Below are 27472 nucleotides of genomic sequence, written 5' to 3' on the forward strand. Positions count from 1 at the left end.
CAAGGTGGCTGCATGGACTTACATCAGCCAGTAGATGCCAACTATTTAAACTGCTCATCATGCTTTTGTTGCAAAGCTGGGGTTGCAAGAAAATAAGACAAACAAAAGGCAGAGACAAAAAAGATGAAAAGGTTATATAGATCACCCAGGAACAGGCTGAGGCCAAAGCCATGGAAGGATGCTTTGAGAGGTGCAGCCTAAAAACAAGGGAGCAAATTCCCAATAAAACATTTAAAGACAATTATGTGGAAAGAAATGTTTAAAGCTAACAATGTGCAAGCCACAAGGGAGCCACAGGTTGAGTTCAGTTTATGAGAGGGTGAGAAAGACAAAGGTGACCTAAAGTGACACAGGTTTATATAGAAATATAAACACCTTTCAAAAATCTCTCCACTGCCTTCTGCAGGCTATGATTCTAGCCTAAAGGAACAGGGTTTTCATGCTTTGCTAACATCTGTTAGCAAAATCTTTTCTCTCTCTTCTTAATGAACATTAATCTAGACCTCAGAGACCACCATTGTCCCTACCAGCCACCTGCTGACCCAATGTGTCACAGTCAGCTCCATCATCCACCTTCTATTTCCTTACTTCCAGGATCCCAGGGCCACTCAGCTGAAAGCTTCATTAAGAAAAAGATGTGCTGGTGCCTATATTTCTATAAAATTTTTCATGGTGAATTATGACATTCCTTGTTTTCTAGTTTTATCACTACTACCATGCTCAATAAGGGTATTTGAAATGGTTGGTATGGTATGGCCCCAATACAGGCTCTACAAGGAGAAGTTTACAGTTTAGGAAGGAAAACAAAGCAAACTGATAAACACTGTTGAGACACCAAATAATATCAAAGAAGCATATTTCACACACTATAACTAAAGCCGCACAGAATATGAGGCTCAGGTATTTTTATGCTCTTTTATGACCCAGCAAAAACAAAAGCCAAGGGAGTGGCTACACTCTAAACCCTCTAAAGTACTGCAACTACAGAGACACGTGAAAAACCACATTTTTAGGAGGCTTTGCAAAGAACTTTTCATACCAGAGCTTCTCCAACAGATCAGGTGTGTAGCAGGACAGTTTTAGCCCAGCTGTGGATCTGCTGTGTTTGTGTATGTGCTGTGATAATGTGGTTTAATGATTACAGATGGGGACCTGGCCCAGCCTGTGTTTTTACACATTCTCTACTCCCATTAATCTCTTGGAAATTGCTGCATGGATGGCCAGAAGAAAAAAGACAGATGAGGAGGAAGGAAATGTATGTCCTGTTATGGGATGTGCTCAGCTCCTCAGAGGAGGGGCCAAAGGAAATTCATGCAGGGAATGAAGCCTCTTGAGGAAAGGTGGCATGTTCAAACACTGCTCGTGGAAAAGATTAACCAGGAAGAGGTCATGAAGGACTGACAGGTCATCACCAAAGACAAGGACAAGGCAACTGGAATGGCAAATAAAAGGAGCAGCAGAGCTTGCAGGCTCATTACATTGTTGTTAAATGATTTAAAGGCCAGAAACATGAAAGAAAAAAAAAATCAGTCTGTTTCTTATATGCAATGAGTGGGTGTCTTGGTTTGAAAGACAGGTGTCTGCTAAGGAAGGCAGAAGCCTCCCTTGGAATGGCAGATGCAACCCCCTTCCCTCCGAGTTATTATAATTTTGAAATCAAGGGGACTTTTAGGCAAAGATGTGGGAAATAGGAATAACAGTTCTTTACTATTATATATCTGTATGTGTATAACCAGTCAAACAAACAACAATAACTATGGCAGTAACAGCAAACAATCACAAACCCAGTCCCAGCCTTCTCGGCTGTCAGGCCCTTTCCCCTCGGGTGCAGTTCCGCTCGCAGCCGGCAGGGGCGCTGGTGGCTCCCGGTGAGCAGGGCAGGTGCGATGGTTCCCCCACGGCTGCAGGGGGCGCTCCGGAGCGAGCTCGGGGAGCATGCGGCACTGGTGGCCTGGGATCTGGGAAGGGATGGAACAAAGGCTTCACAAACCCCTGGGCAGCTGGCCCCAGTGTCCAGCTGGACCCTCGGGAATGGCAAGCTGGAGAGGCAGGCTGGAGCGGCAGGGACGAGCACAAATCCCGGATGGCAGACGAGATGTATCCAAACGGGGAACCCCCCCCAGAGGTCTGGGCAGGCAGGGCGAGCACAGCTACAATGTAGCGAAAGCTTGCAGCAGCGGTGGGGCAGGACGGCCACAGCCCATCTCCGAGTGGGGCAGGGAAAGCAAGCGTGGGATCCCGGTGTTTTCTCCAGCAGAAAGAAAAGCGGCCGTAGAAAAACAGCTTCCTCTCTCTCTGGAAGCAGAGACCGAACTGCCCCCACCCCCAGGCGAAACAAAAAGAGCAGCCAGGTCCTTTGTTTTCCTTAAGTATTCAGCCATTTGTTTCCCTAGCAACATGTATAGGGGAAAATTCCTTTAACAGAAAAAAAACTAGGACTAAACTAAAACCCCAACAGTGGGACTCACTGCCATTGAAACACACTTTGTCATCCAACATCCATGCTGTTCTCCACGGAACCACATGGTTCCTACTAAGAGCTGAGTTTAACAAGGAGTAAAAATGTCCTTTGGAAGACCCTGAAGTCCCTTTGCCACAACAGTGAGAGCAGCTACAGCTGCAAGTGCAGAGAGTGTCTGACTGACCTGCCTCCCTCATGCTGGAGGGAAACCAACCAAACAAAAACTTGAGAGAATCTCCCATCTGGTCAGTCCTACAGAGCATTCCTGAACAGTTTTAATGGCACAGTAACAATTAATCATCCCTCTGATCCAGACACTATGTCTCCACACCCCAAAACATCTCAATACCTTCATTGTGACTGCAAGGGTTTCCCCTCATCAAAGGCAAGGCAGGCTCAGGACATCCTCTATCATTAGGCTGATGAGGACAACATCTTTGTAGCTAGGTTGATGAGGACACACTGATTTTTGGTGGTTTGCTAGAGGTTTCAGGTTTTGATGAGTGAACAGCAGTGAATCCACACAGGCTGCTCCCATTTCCCATTTCAGATCTTCTGGATTAATCTGCAGAGGGCTGAAACTCACACCTGCATCCATGCTCAAACAGATGCTGGGGCTTGTGGAGGTTTAAAATTCTGGAACATCCCATCGCAGAGGAAAGCTCTGGGGAAGAAAAAGCAACCCTAGCCATTACCTCATATACCTAATTCTGCGAGACTTGGATTTATAAATACATAAATGAATACTCTGATTTAATTTCTCACATTTCATTCACTGGCAAATGGGAGTCGCAACCATGACAGCAAGAGCATTTATTTTACTTATGGGAACACTAGCAAAATAACAATTAAACTGAGGCAGCTTAGTAACATGCTTCCTTCCCTACAAACCTCTCCAAAGGACCTTTGTCAATTGACTTATAGCATAAAGTAAAATCTCGTAATGTTTCCTGATAAATTATTTTGTAGCAAGTTGTGTTGGTTTTGCACAGCCTGGTTTTTGGTAGCGGGGTGGGCAACAGAGGTGGCTTCTGTGAGAAGCTGCTGGAAGCTTCCACCATGTCTGGCAGAGCCAATCCCTGATGGCTCTGAAGATGGACATGCTGCTGGCCAGGGATGGGCCAGTTAGAGATGGTGGTAACGCTTCTGTGATAAGATATTTAAGAAGAAAATCAAAACAAAGTGGGCACAGTTTTTACTAGCCAGAGAAGAGGAGGAGGTGAGAACATGTGAGGAAAATAACATGGGGACACCAAGGTCAGTGAAGAAGGAGGGGGAGGAGGTGCTCCAGGCACTGGAGCCGAGATGCCTCTGCAGGCCGTGGTGATGACGATGGTGAAGCAGCTGTGCCCCTGAAGCCCATGGGGATCCACAGGGGATGCAGAGATCCACTTGCAGCCCTTGGGGGAGGTGCCCATGCCAGAGCTGGTGGATGCCTGGAGGAGGCTGTGATCCAGTGGGAGACCCGGTGGAGAGAGGGGGCCCTGCTCCCAGGCTGGAGAAGCCTGTCCTTGGAGGACAGCACCCCATGGAAGAGTGACCCATGCCACAGCGTGAGGAAATAAGCTTTAATCATCTTTGGGATTTCAAACCTGTCTTGGGGTGATTTTATGACAATACCGTATTTCTCTATCATCTGCTTTATGCCCAAAAATGGGTCCTGCAGCTTTAAGCTGGGTCTGAGGAAAACGGGGTGGGGGGGAAGCCGGGCAAATTCTTCAGCGCGTTCTTCTTTGTGTTCAAGGACTCACACAGTCCCCCATATTGCTTGGCTCTGCTTGCAGCGGGAGAGAGATTTTTTCCCTGTTTCTAGACAGCTTGTGGGCTGAGGCAAAAAGTTTTCCCAGGACTGCATACTGGTATACCAAAATCCTCCAGTAACTTCTTCTGGAACTATTTGGACTAGCTGTGATCCGAGAACAAGATCATTGCACCCTGTGGACCAGTGAGGAGGCTGCAGGAACACCACATCACAGCCCCAGACCTTGGGAGCGGCTGAACCAGCTACAGAGGGAACTCTAAATCCACCAGCTTTCTCCACAGAGAAGAGGTTTATTATCTGACATTATTCTTCTGTTTTTTTTTTTCCTGTGCCCTGTGGGCACTTTGTTTGTTAAATAATTTATTTTTTTTTTCACTTTCCTCCAAGAAATTCCTTCTTGCATCGGTGGAGGGGAGGGAGGGCTGAGACCTACCTTCTGTGGAAGAGATGTCCCTTCCAGGGCATTTCCCCCTAAACTTGTCTCAAACTGAGACAAAAACACAGCTTTCACTCTCAGATCTCTTGAGCACACATTTATAGAACTTCTTTCATTTAATTTGTACTGAGACCAAGGAGAAGTGAGTGCAGAACAGCATGTAAAGCCCAAGCAGTTCTAATGCTTTCACCTTCATCACTGAAATGTTGCTTTTATGCAGTATTTCTTTCCTGAAGGTAGATTTACGCCAGAAGCAAGGTAGACACACCATCCCTTTCTTTGTGACTCTGCTAAATGTACCAGACTTCTTACTCTGGCCTAGGGCTGGGGGAAGAAAGGGCTGCTTGTAACAGAGAAGGAAATAATCAAAGACCTTGAGCCATGTTTCAATCCTGGAACACACTGAATCATGTGTTTGCCCCAGCTTATCAGGGCAATAAAAAAAAATTACATTTTCCTTTTTGTGAATGAGAGAAAATTTTTGGTTATCTGGGGAGAAAACTCTTGATATTGAAAACAGCTTTTTCTGATCCATTTTTATCTGGCATGGCTGTTGTGTAATTCAGGGATCAACTTCCCCCTTTTGCTGATTTAAAAAAAGCTTTACTGTAAGCTCTCCCTCTCATTCCATGCCAGGGAACTCTTAGAAAGATCATCTAAACTTTTGCAGTGCTGAGGCAAACAGGCTGATGCCACTTTACTGAAAAACTTATCCCGTCTGTGGAACATTCAAAATTGTGGACTATAATGTTCCCTCCAGATATCACAGTGTGGCCGAATCCATCTGTCCTTCTATCACTCTCTGAACAACTTGAAATTCCCTGCACATGTGCATTTTTTTCCCACAAATCACTGCTGATTTCTCACTTTTAAATGCACTTCAGGGGTGATTCTTTTTAAAATCCACAGGTTATGATATTAAGAGACACTGATGCTGGCAGATGTGACTGACTGTCAGCTCCACAAGAACAATCCTCCCAGGTTTGATGTGTGACTGCAAGGACAAGACAAAAGGATGCCTCTTTGATAGGGGTTGCAATTCACAGTGGAAAGCTAAACAGAGACTGTTGGAGGGATTTTCAGAATTGCTGGAGGCTCTGACTCACATTCATTGTGATGATTTAAAATGTAATGACTTGTTTTACCAAGTGTTTGTTCTCACCTCCTGCTGGGGGTTACTACCTCCAAGGAAAATCGGGAAAATGAAACTTGTGAAAGCTGGTTCAACCCCAAGCTCTGCAACTTTGCTAAAGCCACTCTTGCAGATGAATTGAGCTATGGAACATGCACCAAACTCCACAAATTCCATCTCAAATCAGTAGCAAACAGCTAGGAATGAGGCACTTAAATCCATGTACAGCATTGGGTAAATAAATACACACGTAAGGCATAAGACCCTTGTGTGTCTATGGAAAGGGGCCAGAAATTCAAAGTTTTCCTGAAGAATAGTCATTCTGAGAGATTTTACCAACTGGTGTAAAAATGCTTTTTCTGAGGAAATTATTAATCACCCCTAAATTAGTTGATTATCTTTTAATCAGATTTTTTTTAAACATCAAAAGTTAAAGACGTAAAACTACTCATTAGCTCAATTTTAAATTGTTAGAACAGTAAATAAACAGGAAAAAGTATTTTCTTATTTCAGAGCAGAACTGAATAACCAGCTGGTGGAGATTAGGATCTCCTAATGTCCTACAGGGAGGATATAAATTCCTGTTTAACTTCTGCTAGAACAGGGTGAAACAGTAGGTAGGCACTGCTGCCACACGTGAGCTGTCTGTCTGTCCAGCTCAGCCATCAGCTCTTGCGCTTCAGATGTTTGCTCTGTCTGAGCCTACGATTGCCAGGTGCTACTTCCAGTTCTCAGTGCTCAGCTAAAAGATTTGTATTTTTTCCTTCACATTTTGACCAGGTAAAACTGTTCTCACTAACAGCAAAGCTGTGAAACTGCACCCATGCTGGATATTTACATCCAAGGTAAAGGAGCTTTTCCTCATGCTCAAACTGCTCCAAATGTCTCCTGGCAAAAGCAAAATGAAGCAGCAGTAAATTATAAGTGGGGTAACAGAGTCTTTTTTTTTATAATACACTGCTGCTGCCAAACATGTTACTGACTGGCTGATTTCTAGAAAAAGGAATGTTAGTCTTTTGGTGGCCAAAAGCTGGTTTATGGGTAGTCAGCATAATGTCAGGATGCAAAATAAGAGGAAGCCTTCCCTGCTATCCACCATAAAAATATCCAATCACATTCTCTAGAGAAATCACATGAATTTAAAGGCATAGGCATTGGAAAATATATAGGAACTGAGAGTGAGAGGCTTTGGAAACATTAAGGTTTCTATCAAGGTTAATCATTGCCAGAAGGGCTGTCTTAGTCCTTCTGTAGTTCATCACTGAATAAAAACAACAAGAAATTACAATTTCAGCTAATAACTAGTAACTTCTGGTTCCTAATAAGTTGAGTTTTCCTACAAAACAAACCCAAATTCTGCTTTTAATTACATAATTGCAAATCCAGAGTAACTGGTTTGGGAGATAGAACACTACAATGAAAATAAAAGGCTACTAAGAGTTTGATTCAGAGTTTTCCTGCTTGCTGACCTTAACTGATGGGAATTAGGCTACATTTTTCATGGGTCCTTCCATCCAAAATGTTTAGATGCATATATAGTTATCAAAGAAGTGCAATACAGCAGCTGCAAACATTGTTCACCAGGTAAAGCAGCTTGTCCTGTCTTTGAGAGACTGAAGAGGATTGGTTTTGGAGGAGGGCTAAAACAGTTCAAACTACTCCTTTTAATACATTTGGCCAAAACAACAAATAATGCTGGAATGTAGGTTTTTTGTAATAAAAATTTTCCCAGGGACTAGGGAATACCACTTATTTTTCTGAAAAATATTCAGAAATTATTGACCTGAGTTTTTAAGAAGTACAGACTTGTTTATGTAATAAATTTCTGTAATAATTTGTATTTGTCTGTGTTTGACTGTGGACAGCTGGAAAGCAGACACAAGTGCAAATAATTTAAATGGTAAAGAAATGGGGAATCTGTCTCTAATTAAGGGTTGTGGTATGAAATGGGCTTATGAATTACTAATTTAAATAACCGGCCTTAGTTCATTCTACCTCCATCACTAATGAAGGGTATAGTTAAAAATACAAGTACCTCACAAGTGACCTAAATCTGGTCCTCTGGAAGTGCTGCACACACCTCAATTTTGAGGAAAGGCGAAGGCAGCTCCCAGCACTAACACTCAGCGACTCAAAACAAAGCCTATTGTTTATAGGGCACTCTGCCCCATTCAGGCACATGGGATATCATTAAGTTCTGTTGGAGAAGCACAAAGGCACAAACATAAGCTTTGGCAGTTGAGAGAAAGAGAGCAATTGCAGGAACTGTAACTGTTCAGATGGTGAGAATTAGTGTAGCTCCCTTGGCTTCCCTAGAATTATATGGATATAATACACCAACTGAGGATGTTATCCATTATCTGTAACTCCAGCTGTGCCTGCATGGCTAATCCAGTCAGATCTTTGAGTCAAGGCTTATATGGCATGAAGCATGCTGCATGATACGATATAATATATGATATATGATATGATATGATATCATATATCAAGAAGAGACTCATAGATAGTTTCTGCATCAACCATGACTCAGAGCTAAGTGAATATGGCAGAGCAAATAAACCAGGACCAGAGTTATTAGGAGGGCTCCTAAGTGATCCTAAGCCCACTCAGTGATCCATGTGCACATCAAAAAATCATTGAAATTATTTAATTGTTGAAATGACCTGTGTTATACAATTTGTAAGCAGTTTGTTATAAGCACTGAACATTCCATATTCAAGCTGTTCTCATTCAAAGTCCACAGCTGCTGCAAGATGGGAGATAGTTGATTAATTCCTACCTTATATACAGTTTGCTTAACAAATTCTTTATTCAGCCACCCCTTTTCTCCCCTCTCCTTAATTTGCTCTAGAATTCAGGACAAGTTTACAGCAAATATTTTAAAAAGAAATCTTCCTATCTGTTGTGAGCAAGTGTACAAAGGGAGGGAAAATCTAGGTTTGAACCAATTTTTCTCACCAAGTGAAACAATATGCACAGAAAACCACTGACAACATATGCCCGACTCTATTAGTGAGCCACCCTCATGAAAACCATCCCTTCATCACGTCCCAGGATGTCTTCTTTCTTGAGGCTGCTGCTGTCAGAGCTGCCTGAACAGTTTGCACTCACTGATCACAGTCTATGCAGGCAACCCCTCTGTCACTTTGCATGGCTCAAAACTTCTGGCAAACTGCACTAAAAGAAGTGGCAAAGACCCTTATGAGCAATTCATAGATGAGTCTTTGCCAAGAGGCTGCAGAAGCATGCTCATGGCTGGTCTGTCTGCAACACAGAGGAACCATGTACCTTCCTGAGGGCGTACATTACACCCACATCAGTCCCATACATTATCCTGGCCAACTGCCCTGCAGCACTGACATAGTTTGGCTTCCCTCCACACAGATCTGGTGTTAAATCTTCAGTGAGGAAAGGGGAAAACACAATGAAAGAAAGGGGAGAAGTAGATCTGGGGTTTAAATCTTATCTGCCAACACCCGCCCCCCCGCCCCCCCAAGCTCTTCCTGCACCTTGTCTCTGCCTGCCAGTCCACCCCATTCCTCCCTGGTTTCAGCAGCAGCAATTTTCACTTTGTTGGGCTGGGAAGGAGAGTCTCTTGGCTACTCAGACTGTGTTTGCTGCTGGACCAGCAATCCCCCATCTCCTCCACTGAAAGTGAGACTGGACAGAAGGTTTCCAAAGGCTGCATTCAGCCCCCGTGCACACCCTCAGCTAGACAATGTTACTTTACACTGAAAGCCAGAATAAATGGTTGAATAAAGCATAGAATAGAAAATGGGAATTAGATTACCTCATATCCCAGTTCAGCTTAGGAACTTCACCCTGTTTACAAAGGCAAAAGCAGTCTCCCTTCAGTTCTAAGCAAATGTTACATGAGTTCAACCAAGGTCATCAGGAACTCCACCCCTACTCTAAAAACCACCCCCCTTCTTTGCTAGTAACATTACAGCCAATTTCTCAAACAAATTATCTAAAGCAAAAGATCTTTCCTGACATCTGAAAGTTAGCACACAACATAAACCTTGCTTCTCAGTTTCTGCCCTGACCACTGGAATGTTGTTGCCACGATGAACACTGAGTGTCCTTCAGGAAATGAGAAGCCTTTCTGAATACTGCAAGACAAGCAAAATTCATACAGAAAATTCTGACTCAGGGCTTCAGCTCTCCTACCTCTGTTATCTAAACATTGCCAGCAGATCCTCAGTAGAGCCACCTGTGGGAGTGTGTTTGTTTAGTTCAGTCCGGGTCTCCCCGCTATGTTCTGTAAGTTTGGTGTACCCCAGTTGGCACCCCCCCTGTTTTATTTAAATTACCCTGTCTGTCATTTTTATCTCCTCCCAGGACCCTGTCTGTCACTCTGCCACCCCTCCCAGGCTTCTGGAAAGTTCTAGCCAGGGGGCCAGGTGATTAGTCCTGGGAAAGGAGTCCCTCCCTTCCCCTGTTATAGTTGGTTCCCTTATGTGTCCCTCGTTCTGTATGCCATACCCTTCCCTTCCCTGGTTGGTTGTTCTGTACACCCCCCCCCCATGTCCCCCCCGCCATAAAATGCCCTGGCGCACGATCTGCAGGTGCTCTGGGTTGGGCACCCCTGGTGGTTGAGGTCCCCCCCGTTCGGAGGACCAATAAACTTTCTGGATTTAACCCAACTCTGAGCCTGCCCCCTTTCCTCCGCCGTCTGCCTTTATCGCCGCGGTCCCTTGGAAGGACCCACGAGCCAGAACTCCGATCCCTCCGATATCAGAGGCTGGCCCCCGCAGCCTGCTGTGTCCCGAGCTGACCGGGCTGAGTGGGAACTGTTCCCAGAGGACACAACGGCAGCCACCTGAAGACAACAAAACACAATTTGGAAGCTGTCAAGCATGAATTCCCTTCATGTGAAGAAGGAATCAGTCCCTTAAAAGGCACTTCACTCTAATTTTCCTTTGCAACTGGTAAGCACACACAGGGAGAAAAACCCCATTGATATCTCACACCCACTTTATTCCAAGTAAGTAAATAATTTAAAGTAATTAATCACCACCACTCTTAATTTGTGATTGATTTTCCTTGGGATTCCAGGACTGTTGCTAATGGTGGTTATTTAAGGCTTCATGTCACAGAGACATATTTTCATGCAAGGTTGCAAAGAGCAAAAGAAGAGGAAGGGCAAACAGTACTGCAGAACTTAGCTGACCCAGCAACATGCAGGAACACTGAGAAAAATAAAAAGAGGGTGTTGAAGGTCCTTCTCTGCTGTGGCTCCTCAGTGATTGTGGAAAATTAACAGAGACACATCCCTGATGCACATCACTGGCTCGTAGGAAAGCAGGATGCTCAGGGTCCTGCCACTGTGCCAGAGGAAAATTTCTCGGACAGTAAGTTTGTCACTTGATGTGCACCTCTGCATCTGAGGAAGAAGCATCAGAGATGAGAACCAAACCCTACAATATCCTGACAGTGTGTGAACAGCAATTAGCAACTCTCTGGACAGAAACAGATTTCCTGGCAGGTCTCATTAATCTCTTTATGCAGATTTAATACTCATGAAAGAAACTGTGTGAGAAGCCAAGAACATTAAGTCTTCTTCACATGAGGTACCTCAGCAAACACTTATGATCAAAGACTGGGCAAAGAACCAGGGATATGCTGCTCTGGACTTCAATGACTCACTGCTGGACTGTGATGGCTCCCTCGTGTTTCTGTTATCCTGTCTGAAAATGAGGGACAGGGGTATTTTGTCCACCTTCCTAAATGCTTCACCTCTGCACCAGAATGTAAACAGCAGCTTGACTTACACTTACAAAAAATGCACCTTATAAAGTGGGAGGGAGATCAAATCTTTTAAATCACGCCCCATATACAAACCTTTTGGTCCCTGCTTTCCATTACAGAACCAGCAGTCAGAAGCCTTTCCCAAAGGCCAACTCAAACCTTGCTGCTCGCTGTCAAACATGCCTTCATCCCAAAAGCCCCACAGCTTTTCTGAAAATTCCTTCCTGCCTGACACAGAAGGATGAGATTCAGTCATCATTCCCTAGGAGAATGATTGGAACAAGGTGGGAGTGGACTCCAGCTAAGAGACAACCCATGAAGGAGCTGCAGTTCTGAACTGCCTCTAGTTTTCCTTAGCGGTATCCAGGCCCCTTCATGCCAATATGAACACCTGGATTTAGTGTTGTTCTACTTCCAAGTACTCGCTGATCCATGCCTGGATCCCACAGGTGGATGACGTGAGGACAGAGTGCAAGTAGGACTCCTGGGATATCCATCTGTTTGGTACATACCTGCTAAAGCTCCAGCTGGGCAACCCCAGAGTAAACTGAGCTTACCTGATCCTTTTAGGGTAGATGGGAAGAGCCTGAGCAGATGATGGGCTGCCCATCTCCTGGAATAAGCCATTTAGAGAACAATGAACTTTGCTGGCTAACACAGCTGTGCTTTACATTCACGAAAGCACTTGGATCTGTACATGCAGCATGATCATATTCTGATCAGCACAGAAGGTCCACCTTTGATTCAGATTTACAAGGCTTTCCCCTGGCTATTCATCCTTCCTATCTTCCACAAATAATGGAAGCCTACAGCAAAACTGGCACTGATGCCAGGTCTTCACTGTATTTAACTGGCAACCTCTGATATATATATATGAGTAAATTTGTATCTTCTGTTACAAAGCCCAGGTCTCACAAAATTGATCACTGCAACTGCTATAAGAGAATGGTGTGTTTGGTTGCAGGGCTTTTTTTGTTTGTTTGTTTTATAAATCAATTGCTTTCTTAAAAAATGAAGCTTGCTTACTGTTTTCTTGCCGTGACTACTGCTCAACAAGCCCACTGTCAGGATTCAAATCTGGCTACTTCTTGGATTGCCTTCCTCCCCAAACATTAGTCTGGCATAATCATAATGGAAGGTAGGACAGACTGGCCAGAAACATCTGAAAAGCAACTCTTTACCATATCAAAGAGCAAGCTTAATTAGTCTAATGAATCTAAGAATCACACCCTTTTACCTTGAAGAGTGTAAATAGATCTTTCAGTTACAGAGCTGACCTTTATAAAAAGAAAACGGAGTAATGTTTCATCATTTTATCCTGATAACTCTATTTTGTCTTTTATTCTTTTTGAAAGCCTTTACTATTGTCATTGGGAGTGAGTAGAAAAGTGCTACGGGTATGTCTACAGACTAGACTTCAAGTTTTTTCTAAAAATCTCTAAAGGAATACATGGGCTGCCAGGACTAGGTGGCCTTGCTTGAGCAGAGGCTGATCCCTCACAACTTAGGCCATTCCGTGATTCTGTGAATCCTCCTCAAGCTCAGCTTTAAAAAAGATTTCAACCCAAACCCGCCAAGGTGATAGCTGCTTTCATTGTGCATTTGCAGCACTGCCAAGACTTGGGTAAAGTCACCTCAGCAATGCAAATCTCCAGAGAGTAAGAAGAATTTTACAAATTACATGCTTAGATGTGGGGATTTAAAAGTCTACCCACAGTGTTTAGCCAGTCTCTGCCTGGAATGGGGTTGGAAAAGGTAACATTAGATTACTCCCTCTTAGCTGGATAGTAAATACAACCATTTGGTATAAATCTACATTACTGATTTACAGCACTTCCTTACTGGGTAGTAAGAGCAGAGACTGAAATTGATAAGAGTCAGATCAGAATGAGGAAGGAAATCTTGACTGAAGTTTTAAATGAGCCACAATCTTTTAAACCACAGGATGAACTTTTGCCATGGAAACAGTGACAGGTTCAGCTCTCTATTCTACACTGTGCTTCATATCAGTGTTACTCAATGCCAACCTGCTGCATGAAACAGGCAGGGCACTGAAAAATTCAGCTAAGAGTATTCTGAGTACAAATTCACCACTGCTACTCATTAGAAACATTGCTCTGGGCATAAACCCAGGCAGAAAGACACTGTCTTGTTTAGAAGTAAGGCCTGTCAAGAGTAGCAGGAGTAATAATTACCACACAAGAATCAACACCCTCCCACAATGTAATAAGATAAGTTTGGAGATGTAATACTACATGTATTTTTAGAGAATCATAGAATGATTTCGGTTGGAAGACACCTTAAAGATCATCTGTTTCCAACCCCACTGCAATGGGCAGGAACACCTTCCACCAGACCAGGCTGTCATTTTGCACATTGTTTGCTATGCTTGTAGAAAAAGCAAAAAAGGTTGGAAAATCACAGTGGAACATTCCAGTCTGAAAAATTAATTTCTTTTTCCTTCTAAAGTACAAAGAATCCATACTCTTTCAGGCAAGCCAGCTATAGGGGCTGGCACAAATGAAGTTAAAAACAATAGTAAGATTTCCTGTACAAAAGTTTCAGAAAGCAGCTAAAATTTTTTATTCTCTTGTGTATTGTTTCAAAACTCATGTGAAATAGACACTTAATTTTAGTGTGCAATTTGACTTAAAGAATCAGAACTTTAAGGGTCTGATTTTAGCACCCTTCCTGCCTCAGTGAGAAGTGCACAAGTGATGCAAATGCATAGACAGCTGCCAAAATCGGCAATGCCAAGTCCTACAACTGTATGTTCACATACTCAAGGGAGAGTGTTAAAATTACTCTATTGGAGATCTTTTTTACTCCCACTTTACAGCTCCATCTTTTATTAGCTGGTAATAACACAGTTCAACATTACAAGTTGTCTACCCACTGATCTAGCTTTGTATTCTAATTTTTCAAATTTTAACTTATGGAAGCCTGATCTTATTTTATGATTATTCCCCAGATATTCAGGCTTTAATTAATGCAAATAAATGCACTGAAAACTTTAAGTCTCACAGGGATGACAAAACTGACAGGAGGTAGAGCTCAAATCAACATGCCATCCCTTGATATGTCCCTGTGTGCTGATGGAATTCAGGAGAAGACTTTGTGCTTCTTCTTAGAAAACAAAAGAGAAATTGAAAGAACAGTCTTCCTTGTTTACAAATAATCACAACAGCCTCTCACATCCCATCCTAAAATGCAGACACCTCTTGCTGTGTGTTTTCTCCATTTACATTTGGGAGAATTGAAACCATACCAGGAGCACCACAGATAGCAAGACTTCTTTCTTCACTAAACTGTCTTCACTGTCACCACCATCCACCTTTTGAGGTCCTCTTACCCTCTTGCAGAGGAATTCCTGCTATTAAGCTCTCTGGTGGAAGATGTGGATGAACTGATGCCCCTTTAGGCCACCTGTTATACATTTGTTTGACTCCCTCTAATCCCTCTTCACCACAAAATCCCACCTGAGGCCCAGGGAAACCATTAGAGGAACACCCTGCAATCACAACTCACTGTCTTGGCTGCTCTGAGACCAGCTTCAGAAATTCAACTAACTCAGAAGAGAAAAACCAAAGATTTCTGGTAAAAAATTCCAAAACGTGTCTTTTTCTCCCTGATGTGTCATTTTGAAATGCTGGATTCCATAAATATTCTACCCATTTTGCATATACACAACTACCTAATTGTTTATTCAGCTGGCATACAAGTGAAACAGAGACATCTCTACAATAAAATCAGAACATTTCCTCCAAAGACCTCTTAATGAACAGTAATGAGCTTCTGCATAGAGCTGCTCAACACTTTCTTCTCCCACTTGCCTGCCTCTAGGTTTAAAACCACATTCTAGAGTAGTCAGAACTAAGCTGTTCACAAGGCTTCTTATGGAACATAAATCAATCAGGATCAGCAACTCACAACTTTCTGAGACAGACTTGGAAATTTGGCTTTCATACCTCGCACACCTTGGCTTTGAAAATAGGTTTTAATCCCTGACAATACTTTTCCCTTAATGATGATGCCATTTAACTTCTTTGTTACCTCCTAGGAAGGGCCTTCTGAGTATGGAGATACTTCTCCCATGTTTAACCATTTCCACTCTCTTTCTGTGGACTAAACCAAGTCAGAATAACTGATTCCTTCTGCCCTTGATTTCTTCCACCCCCTCACCCCTCTTTTAATACAGACAGAATCATAGAATCATTAAGGTTTTAAAAGACCTCTCAGATAATCAAGTCCAGCCATCAACCACCACCATTTTCACCATTAAACCAGGTCCTCAAGTGCCATATCCATAGATGTTGTTCACACTTTCAGGGATGGTGACTCCCCATGGCTATTCTGTTCCAATGCTTTATAACTCTTTCAGTGAAAAAAAATCTTTCCTAGTATCTAATCTAAACCTCTCCTAAGGCACTACTTTGCTTTTTATACAACCTCCTAAGAACATCTGGAAAAAAGTCCCAAAAATTCTTCCTTAGTGGTTCTGATATTGCTCTGGCTATTTATTTATAAACTCCTGATAAACATTTCTCAAGATCCACCTACCTTCTGGTTTACCTAAAAAACCCTTAAGTTTGTGAAGTACTACAGTGATTTACACAGGAGAGTCGGTTCCTCTAAAGGACTCCACACAGGCATTTCTCCCTCCATTCATCCTTTCCTTCAGCATCTATTCCAAGTGCTACTGATTCAGCCTTCTCAGGTGGTTATCTCATTCTCAGCAATCCCCAGCTGTTTAATGAGAAAACTGACCCTAATTAATGCTTCTGCCTCTGACATCTGTGCTTTAACCTAAAGCTTTTGGCCTGCTATCTATAAGGATAATTTCTACACTCCTGTGCCCATCTCCTGAATTTGCAGGTTTTCTTTAAGTTTAGGGGATCACATGGCTGCAGATGCTGCAAACCGTGAAAGTTATTTAGAGACAGAAACAAAAGAAAAAGTGGGAATGTCACAATCTGGCAGACTACAGAGAAGTAGCAGTATTCTGTGTTCTCATTATCTGCAGTCCTTCAGATTGCAGAATGCCTTGTATCTTCATTAAAAAAAAAAAAAAAAAATATATATATATATATATACACGTTTGCTTTCCAATCAGTATCTGAAAATATCCAAGAGGTGCAATACTGGTAAAAAAAATCTAGGTTAACATCAAAGACTGTAAAGAAAGATTGGTTACCTAAACATGGATTAGGCACTTAAAAATCTTTGGAGATGTTACTCTGAAAAAACTTGGATTGTCCATACAAGACACTAAAGTATTCCAATGACTTTGAAGATACTAGTCACATACTTAAATATAAGGCACTTGATTACACTATTCCACATATTGATAGTAGGATTTAGAAGCTCTCATATCAAGTCCTACTGCAGGAATATAAGGATGAAAAAAAATCACCTTAATTAAAAGCATTATTTTCTCAAGGACATATATAGTTTTCCCATTTCACAGACCTAATAATGGAAAATCAGACAGCTGGTTGTCTCTCTGTTTGGTAGTGCTGGCAGACTCTTGGCTACAGTGGTCTGAAGAGGACACCAGGAGGTAGGAGAGGGGGGAGGAATGAAAAGCAACAGTCCTCCTGCCATAGCTTGCCAAGAAAATGAAAATGTGTGAGACAATGTTTTAATGAATATCCCCACAGATGAGCAAGCATTGGTGATTTTGTTAAGGCAAAGATTTTGCAATTAAAGTGTCATTCACAATGGAGATAATGATGATTATCATCAAAATCCCAGACAAGAGACTTACAAATGCATGTGTAGAGTAATGCATCCTATTCCTCTCCAACCCTACAATAAACACACAGTAGAATTGAAATTTGAGGATATTTCAATCACAAATCCAAATGGATTATTTTAATCCTGGTATCTTCTATCTCTGCTTTATGAAAACTACTAATAAAACATTTATTTTTGTTTAAGAAAAAGCATCAAACCATGATTTAATGAGATCTCATTTATAATTTCCCATTTCATCCCCACATCAATTTGTCCTTTAAATTACTGTAACATGGAGACTTCCGTAGGTTCTCTGGGAAGTTCTTCCTAACATCTAACAATTGCTTTTGCTGATGAGCTATCATCCCTAAATGTATCCTCAGAAAACTCTTACTGCTCTCCTCAGCCTTTCCTTTTCCCTTCTTTTCTCCTACCAGATTAAACAATTTTTCCTCCAAGTTCCCATTTCCCTAACCCAAAACGTCACCCCATTATTTTTCATCTCAGCAACAGCACCTGACCTTTCTCTTTGGAGCCAATGGTGCATTTTGAGACACCTCTAAACCCAACAGTACTTTCCTTAGGGCTGAGGGTTCCTGGATCTTTTTCTTCCTGCTCATTGCTGTATCTTGTGGTTAAGAGGGGGTGGGTAAGAGAGTAAAAGCCATTTATTTAAATGGGGTCAAAGCATGGCTATAATAGCAACAAACTGTTCCAATCAGAGCAGGACTTTTTTCCAACTCGACATATTTCTGTTCATCAGCTAAGAAAATACAAAAGCAAACCAGAAATTCTGGATTTTTTCTTTCCTGGCCCTGCCTTTGGTCTGGTGGTAGCACTGGGCTAGTCCCCTCCATCCCCATGTTTCGCTTCCTTTTCTGTTCAAACAAGGACAAAAATAGATGTTGCTCACAAAGAGAAACTAAGGCATCACTTATAAATGTAAAGGTTTTTAAAGAAACTTTGTATTAGAGCAGGGAAAAAATTGATTACCAACAAATGGGGTTTCAAGCAACCTCCATATCACAGTCTTGCCTCTTAAGAAGTACTTCCCAGAAATATTATCCCCCTGCTGCTGGCACAGAAGTTCAGAGACTCTTGCAGAAGAACATAAAATGTGAATTAAAAGAATTATTCTTATAACTTTGGACTTCTTCTCAGTGAAATAATCTGAGATATATTTAGACACCAGGAATGCATAAAGAACCTCTATATGAAGTATTTAAAATCTGGTGACTAATTGACTTTACAGGGAAAGATTTTCTCATCATCTGACTTGAGCACAAAGGACAAGATAAGCATGAAAGGTTTTCCTTCAAGAACATATTTTGTGGGTAGGTTTCTATCTTTCTTTTTCTGCTCTTTTGCAATTACCAAATATTAATGTAACTACCCAGGAAAAGAAGATGTAGTTTTTACATGGAGACACAGTAAAGAGGAATTCTCACAAACCATTTTCATGAGTGTAAACAACAGGTATAATACTGTACATTTGTTGAATCAAAGATGAAGGGAGCTTTTATCAAATTAAATTACTGCTTCAGTTACATCTTTTTATTCTTAATGGTCTAAGTCAGTTGGATTCAGAGATGTCTTCAGGACTGAATCCAGGCAAGATTATTAATTGCCTCTAAAATGCAGGGACACCGGAAAGCAAATTTAATCCCACTCAAAATCCCTGGGAACCTAATAAACAGCAGCAATATTTAACTGGCATTTCCAAGCTGAGAGGCAGAATCACTGCATTTGTTAGTCTTTAGTCTAATTCCTTCATCATGCTTTAGTGCAAGACACTGGATGCAGCAAAATCTTGTCAAATATCACAGGGATCAAAAAGGTGAATTAATTTACTGAAAGAAAAATGTTCCCATTCAGTGACAGAAGTTCATATTTCCACACAGGCCAGAAATACACAGCTCATGGATAAAATACTCACCAGTAAACATCAGCTGGTCTAAAACTCCCTGAATGCTGGGAAACATCTGTTTGGAATATTATATCCATGTCATTGATGATATAAGTGTGCATAGGTTAGACAGATAAGCAGACATGGCACTAGAAAGGAATACTGCTGCAAACAGCATCTGTTTGCAGATTTAATTAGAAGTTTAGACAAATTATTATTGTATGACATTTGCAAGAGTTGTTGAAGGTAAGAAATTAATAAAATTTGCTTTTCCTTAAACAGCCCAGATCCAGTGACTTTAGAAACAGATAATAATCCACATCCAGAAACTCTTTTGTATTTTTTCGTTAAAAATCTTATGTCATTGGTCAAAAATCATCACTGCCTCCTAAGCATTTTTATGTCCACTGACTCATCCCTCTCCACAGCTGTAGAAAACTGTTCAGAATACAGAAACAACCTCTGTAAGTGACATAACCTTGTTGATTTTTCCCAGAGTCTTAAGAATGGCTGTAGGCACATCACAGGTCTCACTACCACACTGCCTCTTTCCTAGAAGGGACTTACAGCAGCTACTCATGGAAAGAAAATAAAACCCAGGACAACCTAAAATAATCTTCTGCCTACAAAGTGGTTCCATGCAGACAAAGCCAAGCTGAGTAGGATGGTAGGGGAAAGGACTGAAAACATCAAAGATGTGGGATTGCGGTCCCAGAACAATACTCAGGGCTAGAGGGTGGGAGAGGTCACCTTGGCCCCAGGAGCAGCTTTATGCAACATTTCAATCCCAACTGCAACCTCAACACCGGCTTTGGCAGAAAAGTTAAGTTTTGAATGCAAAGTGGAAAAAGGAGTCACACAGGAGTGAAGGTCTGTGAGTTCCAATATTAACTGAAAAAAGATGCCTGTGAAAAACTTTAGACAAAAAAAGAAGCTGGGCCAGTCATCACACATCCTCTTAGACAGGAAGATTTCTACCACAGTACATCTATTGTCAGTTCTCCTGTATTATACCAACTGAAGTTAGGGTAGGACATTCCCCTAACCCAAATGGGTAGGACATTCAAAGGGCAGGACATTCAAACCAAAATCAGAACAGAGCAAAATATTTCACAAGTGAAAACTGTACTACCAGTCACATTTCCTGCTGAAAACAGAGTAGGAACTTGATCTCTACGTTTTGCAAAAAGCTATGTTTAGAAGTAATTTTTAAAGTCAATGTACTCCTAGATTAAAACAGTGACTCTTCCATCCTAAGGTGCTAAATTGAGAGGGAAATGGTATCTCTGCAATAATTACTGACAACAATTTGATTTTCTAAAGGCACTTATTCTGGTTTTAGACCACATAGGAAATTGCTTCCACATCCCTGGTATGAAAACTTTGCCCTACTCAACATGCGTCACCATAAATTATCTGGTAAGGGTAAATCTTTTAGAAACCATTAATAGTGTTGCAGGACCAATTCACTAAAGCTGCCATAAGACACTTGAGAGATAATTGAGATGCCAAGCCTCATCAATATCAACATACTTCAAGTAAGGACAAGAGGAGAGGGCAAGAATGACAATGAATAATTCCATTATGTGACGCTACATAACTCAAAGCGTAGGAACAGATGCATCAGTCACAAATCTGAATGTCTTTGAATTTCATGAAAGTCTGGACGTATAAGCAACCTTAATTCCTTAAAAAGCTTCTTTCCATAGGAGTGGTGACAGAGTTGTAGTCTTTTTTTTCTATTTTAACTTTCAAGATATAACCTTTTTTTCCCCCATGCTGACTTAACACGCAGGAGATAAAATAATGACTTTGGGCAACACACAGGAAACACCAGTCAATTATTTAACAAAATTTAAAAAATCAATACATTTCTTCCTAACCAGGCAGAGGAAGCAAAGCCTTAAAGGAGGCATCTGCCAATTTTCAGTGCTATGAATTTGTTACATGTCATTCTCAGTTACTGGTTGTGTATCTCCCCCTAATCAATACACATGCACATACGCTCCACAATACTCTCTCATCCAAGGTCTTGCATCACAGTTACTGTCCACTCCCTTTGAAAACTGACATTAATCACAATACCGTTTGCTTCCTCTTTCTTTTTTCTCATTTCCCACTGCCCTCCACTCCTCGTGATATCCACCCCTCACAAAGTAGCACCTCACTCTCTCCATCTGCTTCTTCAACCATGTCCTCATTCTATCCGTCCGATCTTGCTCCACAGTCTCTCCAGTGTAGCTCCACAGTCTCCTTGAAGCATCACTAAAACTCCTTTCCTTTTATGTTCAAAAATAGTAACTACAGTCAGCTTTCTACTGCAGGCCTTGATGGAGGGGAGGGTGCAAACCAAATATGCCTGAGTTAAATAATCCTCTGCCTTGAAAACTGTAAAACCCTCTGCAAGCTTTGTGTTTCACACTGGTCCACTTCATTTCCTCCCAAATGCCATGGCCAAACTGATCTTTCCTTGATGGGATGTTCTGGCCATTTCATTGCACTTCATAAATCAATTAGCCATCTACATACCACAGGATTTTCAGATTCCCTGTCTTCAGGTCCACTGCCCTGTGTAACTCCCTGATTTTGCCTGGCACTTGGTGCCATCCCCTGCCAATGGGAGTTTGCTTTGATCTCATCCCACAAGCATTGCTGTGCCTTCTCTTACTCAGGCACTCTCTGCTTGCAATCAGCTCTTGAAGCTCATTATTACTCCATTTCCTTCTTGCTCATCCTCTCTGTTCTACTCTGTCAAAGACTGTCATCTCTTCCCTACACAAAACTAGAGAACCCTTCAATTCCTGAAAGAGGAAAAATATTACATTTAAATACCCTCAAACATCCATTTCCAAGCCAGTGCCTTTCTTCTTTTTAAAACACCTGGCTTTCTACCATGTATTTAATTTCTCTGCTTTGCTTCCTTTCACAATCCATCACCTCCCAGTACTCACATTATACATTTCTTTATGCCTGATCATTTCCTGCTCATCCCCTTGGTTTATATTTTTTCTCTTGTGTTTTCCAGTGAACATGGCAGGTTACTACCAGACCTTGTTTAGTCTGAGAACAAGCTACCTAATTCCAGATGATAAACAAAGAACATAGCAATTAAAATTCAGGAAGACAAAAGGGAGCTAGCACTGACATTTTTTCCCCACTCCCTCTTCCCCACTCTCATCAGTGACTGACATTTGGAGAATTTCAACCAACTCTAATAAACAACACAATTTGTCCCAGTTTCCTAAGAAAGTGAAGCTTGTATGATCACACCCTGCCAAGCAGTCCTAACCCCTTTCACACTCTGTAAGTCAGTATCAAACAAGTAATGCAAAGGCAGTGAGAACCCAGAGGTTATCTCTGCTGAAACAAAGAGAAACCCAAATTAGCATCTTCGTTAACTGTGGGATGCAGCAGCCAGCTGGCATGACCAGCAGAGTAGGATGGGGCACCCATCAGTACATACCTCCCTTAGTTTCCCTGCTTATACTGAAAGGATCAGAGGTTTAGTCTTTAATTATTTCACCTAACACCAAACCATTGCCTATTTCACCTTTTCCAGACCCCCTTCCAGGATCAGATTATTAAGAACACAACTCTGATGCACTAATTTTATAACACAGATGAAGCATTTTTCTTTTTGTCTATCCCTAACCAGAAAAGGAAAAATATACTCTCTACCTTTTCTGAATTATACTGGGATTTGCAGTCACCAGTTGGGTTTTGGATCCAACGTCCTTGCTGTATTCAATGGACAGAGGAGGAAGGTTGCACCTGCACACAAAGATAGTCAAGGTTTTAAATGACATTCAGGACTGATAGGCTTCAGAAAATGTAAAAATGCTGTATTACTGGCCCAGGCTACAATTGTTCCCTACTGCACCACACCTATAAGCATTTTTGTACCAGACTGTGGGGAAATAGAGAAATAAAATCTTTTGCAGAGATGAGATCTGTGTAGCTGCTAAGCAGAAACAAAGGTATATACTTGACATTTCTGACAGGCTGAAAGGCTGTGGAAGAGGCTGTTACTATCTATAGAAAAACTGTTTTTTAAAATTAAAACTCTTTTAAAGTTCTGGTTTTCACTCTGTTTTTGTCTTGTTTACCAGTATCAGGCTCCAGATTCATACTACCATTCTGTGGTATTACAAGCATTATAACTGGCATTTTTAATATTACACTGTGGGGTACCATCATCTTGTAGAATTTACCAAGAAAACACAGAGAAAAAAAAATTAAGTGGCTTCTTAAATATGTGTGTGTCAGTTCTGCTCACAATCTTGTTCTGGTGGGTAGGGGGATAATGGAATAAAGCCAAAGCAATTGAACAAATTTACTTTGGGAAGCAAAGAATCAAGACTCAAAAAAAACAGAGCTAGAGGGAAACATCCACACTGAACAGTCCTAAATGCTCCCTTGTAAAGACCTAGGAGAAGGAGGAAGGTGCAGGAAATAAAGATACATTCAAACAGTATCCAAGCCTATGCACTGCCCCAAAAATTAGTCAGGAGAAATCTACTCAATACATAAAAATTACACTAAAAACTGGTTTCCAAACATTTTTTTTATTTCAGATTTCTCCTTTAAAACAAAGACATGAACAGTATTTGGAATGCTTAAAAGGCACAAATGAAACTGTGATTCTCAGAGACAAGCAGAACTTGGAATTTTTTTCAGAGAAAGGCTTTCTTAGTTGTTTATTTTGTTGGGGTTTGGGGTTTTCTCTATGCAGTTTTTGTTAACTCAAAAACCCCCAAACAAACAAAACAACAACAAAAAAACCAACCAAAACCACAGTGGTGCTATATCAGCATCTATCTGCATAGAAATACCAGCTCTCAAAAGCTTAAATTCTCATAATCAAGAAATGCCAAGGAAAAGGACAGCAATGTCCAACCTACATGGAACATAGATGAATTCAATCACATTCACCAAGAAACACAAAATTTCCAGGAACATTTTCTCCTTTTCATGACTGTATTTGTTAAGATGTGTACAATGTACTGAGATTTCAGTCAAGAAAAAGCTTCTAGTTTGCTCTACCACAATTTAAGAGAAGCTAGAAAATTTCAAAAGAAGACAGAAAAAAATAATCAAAATAAGAGGTTTTAGAAGCTGCAATCATTTAAAAAAAAGAAAAAAGAAAAAAATAGAAAAAAGAGTAAGGCTAAGAGCGTAAGGAAATTTTAATTCTCAGACATAAAAATGATAAAATTTTAATGAGAAAGAGTTCCTTAAAGTAAATAAAATAAAAGTCAAACAAATGTTTGTGAAGAAAGATTCATAGGTGATTTGCCTTAGGGTAGAGAGGTGGCTTAAATACCTCTGACAGGTCACAATTTAATGCTCTCTGCTTTGAATAAACACAAGTTCATAGGGCAAGCTTTTAAAAAACCATTTTTGGTTGAAGTTTATTTAAAAGCACTCTGAAGGACTAAGATGTCACCCTAGTTTTTTATCATTTCAGCATCTAAATAATGAAAATTCTTTCATAAGCCAGTCACAGATGCATTATTTAAAGACATCTAATTCCTTTCATCAGTAAGTCTGATTCCCCCTTACTGTGCAGGAAACATTAAGAAATAGCCTGAGTATCCAGAGGAAACTGCAGGAAATCAGTTGCTAGACCTTCCCAATTATTTTCTTGGATAGGTCAGCAGAGTGCTGAGTGTTGTGCAGGTGAGGAACACACTGAAGCACAAGACTCATACCAAGAAACTTTATTTTTAAAATTCTCTTACTGTTATATCTGGTACTGAGAAGTAACTACATGAAAAATAGTTATAAACATGGCTTAGGACTACTACCTAACACTTCTCTCTTAAAATAAGCATTAGCATGCGGGGAGGGGGAAATAATTTTTTTTCTTAGAAATAAGAATTACAAACTTGAAAATCAGAAGAAGAGCCCATTATAACCACAATACCTAAAACATGCAGACCATATGCATCATTCTCATTGCAGATGCAGCTTGCTATGCCTTAGGGGCTGAAAACTGCTGCTCTTTTCATCTCTTTGTTGGAACAACTGTGTTTGTAGAAGATACTCAGCAACCAGATGAGTTTAAACTCATTAAATAACCTTAGCAATTACAACATATGACTGCAGCCATCTTCTCTCATATGACAAAGTTTACGGAAATACACATAAGTGAAATCAAAACTCATGTGAAGGGAATTAAAAAACAAGGGCAAAACCTGGCAGGACATTTCACACTGCAGAAATACTTTGAAGATTTTACAAAAATTTCTTTTCCAAAAAAATGAAAAATGTTATAGAAGTCACATTGTGCTCTTTCTCTCTTAGCTCTCAGATTACAGAAATCAGATTTCAAAAAAATCAACTAAATCCTGTTTTTTCACCCACTGTAAAAATATTTTCTCCCAGCAGTGTATTAATTTCTAACCCAAAAGAACTGAAACATTTTCCATAAATATGATTTCATATCACTATTACAACAGAGCCTGCAGATAGTGACTGGGATTTTGCAGGATTCTCCCTATCACTTATTCCTAAATCAAAACAAACTCTGTACATAGAATGGTTGCTTTACCCTCCCTACAGAGAGATGGGTTTTTATGATCAAGCTAAAATAACTGCTGTTTTCTTGTTTTGTTTTTAAACTTGTTGTTTTTGTAACTGATTGCTCCTACAGCATTTCAATTTCTAGAAAATATAACCATGGCATATACACTGCAGTTTCTTGTATTTAGTCGATGGAACACTTAAGGAGTTATGCAGTAATGGCAATCAGAGTGCTGCCCTCTCCCCCTGTGCTTTACATCTTCTCTTCTGTAAATGCTCCAAGTATATGTTTCCCTTTGCCTTTAATGTGTTCTATTTCTTTGCTTTAGCAGGCATTTAATAATGAAGGCATTTTTGGTCTTTGAGATGCAAACCAGAAATTACAGTCATGGTTTAGAGCAAATTTGTATGGTTTTATAATGAGCCATCAGGATCTAATAAGGAGACTTATAGTAGGTGTTCATTATACATCCCTCTGAAACCCAAAGACGTTCCAATTCTCATCTCTTTTGGAGCATTCCTCCAGTTTCTCCCCCACAATGTCTCTTTTGTTCATGTTTATCAGGGATGAACTAATTTCTGGCTTTCTTCCTTAAGGACCGCAGACCTAGAAAGTGCCAAATTTAATCACGAAAGCAGTAGCTTCGTGATTAAGGTAGGTTCGACATCTCTCCTGACAGGTTCTTCTAAATCAAGGAAGGCTGGAGGGAAAGGAAATGTGAAGAATCCCAAAAACCTCTCATCAAGGGAAGAGGTTTGGCCTTTCCTCAGACAGTCAGCCACAGTTCAGTCTTGAGGGAAGAAAAACACAGGAAGATTTTAGCTTGCCTTGCCCCATAAATCAGCCCCTACTCATTATGAGTTCCATGGGTTGCACAGATGGCATTTTGTTTCAGAGGACAGAGCACAGAGCAGGATGAAGCACTCTGGATATCACTGCATAAATTATGAGAAAAGCAGCTCCTCAGTACCTCCCTGAGACACTGCACAAGTTGTCATAACTTTACTGACCAGCAAAGTGTCCCCACACCCCATACCCCTTTGTAGAACCAAGCCAAAACTCCTTTTTTTGCCTCTCCTCACACTTGGACCCAAATTGCTTGTGAAAAGGATCCTGCAAAGGCAGGGCAACAAGGCAAAATATCATTGATTAATCCCAAATGAACAGCTTTGAAAAGTCTGAGGCTTAGCAGCAGGAAGGGGGGACAATGTGTCGTTAGGTTTCTGTCTTACCGCATGACAAAATCTGCTTGATCTATTTGTTTGCCGCAGCCACTCTTTTTCAGGATCCCACCGTTTCCCACCACGGAGCATTTCTTCAGTGGCAGCTGGAAGGGAGTAGCCTAGCAACACAAAACAAGGACCAGTTTTACAGAGGAGAACACAAACATCTTTGTAGCAGCTACTCCTGGAGAACCCAGGGAACTGTTAGGGCTCAATGACAAAAAGAAAAAGGAGAATTAGGAGTGAAGAAAAAAAAAAGGTACAGAAATTAGCTGGTAAGAGCATGTAGAACAGGTCTGATCCCCACTCCCAAAACCAGGACTCAATAAACGTGATACAGAAGATGGTTTTCTGCAAAGCCAAAACTGCCTGAAGTCCTGATGCAGACACTGACCAAAGTCGGGCAGTTCACAAGCCTTCCAGGCAAGCTGCAAGACAGGGGGGAAACAAGACAACCAGGAAAATAGGAAAAAAATAATCCATGAAAGGGAACTTCCTGAGCTGATAGACAAAAGACACCTCTGGGGAAGAAAGGAAGG

At 41.1% G+C, this 27472-nt stretch overlaps 1 protein-coding gene across 1 annotated transcript in view; it reads right to left on the reverse strand.

The window, feature by feature from the left end:
- Nucleotides 1–27472, reverse strand: part of ST8SIA1 (ST8 alpha-N-acetyl-neuraminide alpha-2,8-sialyltransferase 1) — a 107876-nt gene that overhangs the window by 15755 nt on the left and 64649 nt on the right. Inside the window, exons 3-4 of the mRNA XM_069003488.1 lie at nucleotides 26943–27052; nucleotides 22863–22955 (exon numbers count right to left, since the gene is read on the reverse strand). Of these exons, the coding sequence (XP_068859589.1) occupies nucleotides 22863–22955; nucleotides 26943–27052 (203 nt within the window). The remainder of the gene's footprint in view (nucleotides 1–22862; nucleotides 22956–26942; nucleotides 27053–27472) is intronic.

This window comes from Aphelocoma coerulescens, chromosome 1A (genome assembly GCF_041296385.1).
Source record: "Aphelocoma coerulescens isolate FSJ_1873_10779 chromosome 1A, UR_Acoe_1.0, whole genome shotgun sequence".
In the NCBI taxonomy this organism is placed as follows: domain Eukaryota; kingdom Metazoa; phylum Chordata; class Aves; order Passeriformes; family Corvidae; genus Aphelocoma; species Aphelocoma coerulescens.